The sequence below is a fragment of the Chondrus crispus genome, genomic scaffold (assembly GCF_000350225.1).
Source record: "Chondrus crispus Stackhouse genomic scaffold, scaffold_127, whole genome shotgun sequence".
NCBI lineage: Eukaryota > Rhodophyta > Florideophyceae > Gigartinales > Gigartinaceae > Chondrus > Chondrus crispus.
The window spans coordinates 120,725-126,535 of NW_005178993.1; the positions used below are offsets into that span (position 1 = coordinate 120,725).

Here is a 5,811-nt window from a genome sequence, read left to right on the forward strand (position 1 = left end):
CAACACAAGGTGTTTGCGCAATAGCCCGATAATTGTGGTTGAGCTCTATTCAAGTAGCTGTTGTTATAAAATTACGGAATATATCGGATCACCCGGAAAACGAGCGAGTCGTTCGAAAATTGTTCCTTGTCTGCGCAACACCTCAGTATTTGCCATTAGACCTAATGAATCCCTCTGTAAAGGGAACACAATTTATCGCCCACGTGGTTACGTTTATCGAGAGACCACTGTAGCCTGAAGTACTCGCAGAAGTTTAGGCTACAAACCTTCTGATGCACTACGCTCAGCTTCGTCTCCGCTCGTTCCCGTCCATTACGGGCATGCTGACTGACAACCCTGTTTCGCTCGTACATACCTATATTGTTTGGCCTAAGCCGTTTCTGCACCATTAGACCTTTCGTGCAAACACCTGTCGCACACGAAATCACATTGATTCCTACAGTAAAAGTACTGCGCAATTAAAACTGATCCAGTATATCAGTACTTTCGAAATATTTGTATGAATACGTGGTATTGTCAGGTCCACTAGATCTGTTTTCGATCGACTTTGTCATAACCTGAGCTGTAATGATTTACGAAAATTATCGGTCCAGTTCAAAAAAGGGCGGTCTTTTACAATAGGCTCTGGTCTTTCGGAAACATGTCAACATCGCGCGCCCGCACAGCACCCCACCGCACTAAAACCACACCAATCCACTCCCTCTCCCTCCTTGACCCCACACCTTTTCACAAGCGCCATAATATGGCATCTGTGACCCCCACGCAAGCTTCAAGAGCTCTACTCCTGCTCTCCGATGCCGCCGTGGAGCGCCGTGCAGACCTGGAGGAGTATGCGTCAGACTCTGACGCCGTCGATACGGACGATGAGGTGGAAAGTGAGTCCCCCATTTATGATCAGTTCTACGAAAAGGGGGGCGCTGCCGCCGTCATACAGATGACCAACTTCAGTCCGACAGAATTCCATTCCACTTGGTGCAGCCTGGAAAAGGCCATCAAAGAGAGGTACAATGCAGGGTGTGGACGCAAATGCTCCCATACTCGACGTGATGTCCTGTTTATGACACTCTCTGTATTAAAACATGGAGGCCAATGGGACTTCTTGGCCAAGATGTTCAGTTTGAAAGGTCCTACGTTTGAGCGAATGATTATGAAATTTGTAGACATAATCTCTTATCCGGTCTTCCATCACTATGTGGAATATCAAGGTAAGAAATGGAAAATGGCCGTCATGGAGAGCACGAAAGTCGGGTTTAAAAACTACCCTGTTGCGCGTTATGCCACTGATGTGACATTCCAGCAAAGTTTCCGCCCGAGTGGCAGCGTGGAGGAAGGCAAGCTGTACTATAGCGGGAAACATAAATTGTATGGCTACAAGACTGAGGTCTCGGTATTGCCAAATGGCCTTGCTTTAGGTTGCAGCGCTCACGAGCCTGGGTCAGTGTCAGACTTAAAAATATTCGAGGCCATGCTACCCTTTCACTCGAAACAACTTTGCAAAGGTGAAGGGGAAGGTGAAAATGACATAGAGGATGATGGGCCCTTGTCGAATGAGTTCCCAAACTATTGGGCTGTACTGTGCGATAAAGGATACTATGGGGCTAAGGAGTTCTGTCGTGTGATCCATCCGACCAAAAAGCCGATCAATGGAACACTTACGCAAGCCGAGGTTTCTAATAACAGGCACATTTCAAGCGATAGAATTATAGTGGAAAACTTTTTTGGAAGGCTTTGTGGTCTTTGGAATATCATGGCAGCGAAGTGGAAATGGAGTGAGGCGGGTTATGACAGTATTTTTCGTTTATGTGTGGGACTGACAAACTTTCATTTACACAAGAATCCTCTACGCGCTGAGGACTCCAAAATTTTGAGGACGATGAAGAACCGCCGCTATCATATACCAACATCTCAAATTCAAAAACGGCGCCAGGTGCAAAGGCGTTATCGCGAAAAGCGTCGTCGCCGAGTGGAGATGCAATTCAGATCCATCAACCGCACAGATGAGTCCGACTAAAACTACATCTCGTGCGTGTCTCGGACGCTTCACTGATTGTGCGTGCAACTTGCCTCTTGCTCTCTTTCATAAACGTAGTGTGTAAACGCCGTAACCATGATCCCAGCACGCCTGAATGTCCACACGCAAAAACACAATCCCCTCTTTCGTCGTCCGGGTAGCACAACTCTCCAGGCCTGCCCCTTGGCCGTGCACTTCGCGGCCGCCGTCGCCTTGGTCCTGCAGATCCTGCAGCTGCGCTACGCCCGCGTCGTCTTCTTCCACCTCCGCCTTCTCGGATCCCTTGCTGCCCTCGCGTGCAACGGCTTTTGTGTGCGCCGCCCAGGGCGCCGCCCTGCTTAGCGCCGCCTCTGCCGCCTGCAGGGGGCGTGCGATGCGCTCCGCGGCGACCGCGTCGCACGGGAGGGCCAGGTCTGCCCGCAGCGCAGCCAAGAGCTCCGCGGCGCGCTGTTGTACGTCCGCCGGGCCGGACGACGTCGGGTCCGAGAGGTTGGACTGGTCCGTGAGGCCCGCGGCGGTCAGCTGGGCGCGCGCGTCGGACACCGCCTCCGCAGGGGTCTGGCCGAAATCGGATATGTGCTCCGGCACGATCGCGTCGAAGGTGCTCTGCAGCACTTGCCGGCTGGACCCGGGAGTCGGGGAGGCATGTGGGGGAGGAACTGGGCAGGGAGAGTACTGGAAGGGTGAGTGAGGGCCGGGACGGACGGGAAAGGGGCAAATGCTGGCGGGTCAGATGGATGGGTGTAGTGCCCATGAGGAGCGGCGGGAGTTGGGCGGAAGTGGGCGGCCAAGTGGCGGGGGGGAGAGTGAGAAGGGTGGCACTGTGTGGTGCACCTGGAAATAGGGGGTGTGTTCACACAGACAACAGCTCACATGAGCTGTTGTCTCTCACGCGGGCGGATGGGAGAGGGAGGTGACGGATTTCGGGTGCGTCTCTTGCGGAAGATTTTTGGAAGAGCCGAATGGTTGTGGAACGGAACAATAGTGATATCAGTTTACAGTTGCCCATGTTCTAGTTTATCATAACGAAATTCTCGAAAAGACTGAGGATGGCCAATGATTATCAAGAAACTTCGTAAAGACCAAGTGCATACATATTTACCTTTGTTCTGCATGTGAAGTAAATCTTGCTGCACGCAGCGAGGATCTGCCTTTGAGACCTATTACATCCCTAGATAGAGGTGAAGCTCAATTAGTGTCTAGACGACCGGCAATTTGACCTCATATGAGACCAGCTTTTTTTGCAAAAATATATAAATTAACTCGAAACCTTAAAAAAATCAGTCTGGGCACGATTTCTTGAACGTATAGGCCCTCGGCAATAACATCTTGCAAAACATTGAGATGGCAGTTGTCAATACACAGAGAGACTAAGAATCTAATGAAGTTTCAATGATCAGTTGACTCTTTAAACAGGCGTTTTGCTTTCGAAGATATCAACGTAATTTTTTTGAGGTTGGTCAAAAAGGCTTCTTTTTCAGGCATTCTAAAAATAGCTGGAAAAGACGTGCTCATCTCACCGAACTCTACCCTTCCGCAACGCAAAAGTCAACTGCGGTGGCGAGAGTAAAGGGGGGGCACGAAAATATGGGACACAACCTGCCAGTTAGCTTCATTCCTCAGGTTTGAAATCTCTCTGAGAGCGAATTTTACCCTCAATCAATCCGTTAGGCAATGAAATATCTGAGAGTGACTACAGTCTTGTAAACAGTATTGTCATCAGCGGAAAAAAATTGCATTGGATCTGCTAATGACAAAGGCAGAAGACATTCTCAGAAAAATCGGACAACTCCCAAAAGTGGCCCGGTATATTGCCCTTTTTTGACCAAAAGACCACCCCACGTCACTCCGACTCATCCAAATATCTTAATCAAAAACTCAAAGTGGCATCGCTTGCAAAGTACGGAGCTTTGCCACCAATCGACGTTCCACTATCGACCGTCTTCTGACCTTTTGCTCACTCCTTACTACTTGTCCATGGCGATGCCTATTACGTGATTGTTTTTTGACTGGCTGGGACCGTCTTATCAGGCGTGCGAGCTCCACTTCGAGCCTTTCAATTTCTTTTGCGCGTCGCTTGCATGCATTGCCCTTTTCTTTTCTGCGGACCAACGCCAGAGCCTGTGGTGCAGTTACTACACAACAATTAGAAGTATTTACATATCCAGATGCTGTCATTACTGCATCCGCGCCTAAGATTTGGTCCTTAATCTTAGCCATCCTTTCTTTAAAAGCAGCCAAATCTTCCACCGTAAGAATAGGCGCGTGCGCGTCAGATCTCGCAGATTCTGGCCGAGGATCGCTGAGGACTCGACGTCGATCTAACGACCACAGTCCAGATCGTAGAAAACTGGCCCGGATGTTGTCGCCAGTGACTGACATATCATATGCGTATCGTAAAACATTGCAAAAATCGTAGACATCAAATACCCTGTCTGTAGCATGCATACAGTTGTGCAGACCAATTTCAATGATATTCTTGAAAGAAGAGAACAAAACGGAGTCACACGGCTGGGTCTTGCCAGATGTATGACAAAGCAAAACGTATACAACGATATTATTTCGACGAAATAAGTCAAGAGCATCGAGGAAAAGGTGATATCTATATCCATTGTACACCAAAAGAACACATCGGTTGTTCTCGGTAACATAAGACACATTACTGACACATTTGTGATCCCAACTGATAAAATTGTGCAGGCACAATTTTAGATCGGCCGATCTACGCCCCCATTTTCTTCCCTCATTGCAAGCACGGAGTGTCTAGGCAGCGCCGAGAGTGGTGTCTCAACCACCTTTTCCCCATTATGAAGAGCAATCCTGCACGGAATTCGAATCCCTTTCATTACAAACAGTGGTGGGCCGTGTTCTCCGACGGCCGAAACAACGGGCATCATTGTGATTCTAGAGACGTTGGCAATATCAGGTCTTTGCATGTCCCGTGTGCCGCGGCGGGGCATAATCCTTCGTGTAGGAGATTTTGCCCCTGCTTCCCGATTCGGTGTACAGCCACATTCATCGAAGTTAAAGAGTCTGGAGGCGTCGATTTGGTAGTCATTGATCAGCTTCTGTGGTGTCGCAGAATGGCTTGTCATAGACACAGCGTTGACCTGGCGACAGCGAATACCTTCTTGCGTGACAGGGCGCGCAAAGGCTAGTTGGTGAGAGTGGCGTTGGCGGAACCGGTCTAAGAAGGCGTTGCTGAGAGCTTTTACACTCCACTCAGTTGGCAGAAGCTAGCTCCGCTCGGGAGACATTCGTGAGATAAAGATTTTTATGGATTAGAAAAGGTGTTTTGCGTCATCGGGAGCCCGTTCCTGTCGTTTTGTAGGAGAACCCAACTATTACCTGTTCCCGTACAGCGTTTAAGGCGCCCTTTCGGCCCTTGTTTTTAACAGCACTGTGCATTCTTCTGTGCATTGTCGCTCGGGGTATGCCGTACTTGATTTCAGCCGCTCGGTACGTGTTGTCGTCTCGTACATATTCCAGTGCGACGTCGATAGACGCAGGGGCTGCAACGCGCCTGCGGAACACCGGCATTATGCGGTTGTGTGTGTCTGTGAGATGTTCAATACTTTGACAGTCCTGAGAGGGAATGTATTGTCTATTGGGACGTCCAGGATGCAATTGTGCTCGTATGACGACGAAAAGAAGTGCGCGGGGTTTTTTGTGGGCGGGAATGGCGAAGGAAAGATTTGTTTTTGAATCTAGCCATACGTTTTTGAGCAACAGGGACGTACGTTTCTGTAGCGTTTAGTATCAACGCAGAGGCTACAGCAATGGAAGTTGCTTTTTCTGGG

General features: G+C 49.4%; 1 protein-coding gene across 1 annotated transcript; it reads right to left on the reverse strand.

The window, feature by feature from the left end:
• Positions 1–3,889: 3,889 nt before the first annotated feature.
• CHC_T00002133001 (hypothetical protein) lies at positions 3,890–4,393 on the reverse strand. The gene has a single exon (XM_005713131.1). It carries the CDS (start codon positions 4,391–4,393, stop codon positions 3,890–3,892), a length of 504 nt encoding a protein of 167 aa, XP_005713188.1.
• Between the last annotated feature and the right edge of the window lie 1,418 nt (positions 4,394–5,811).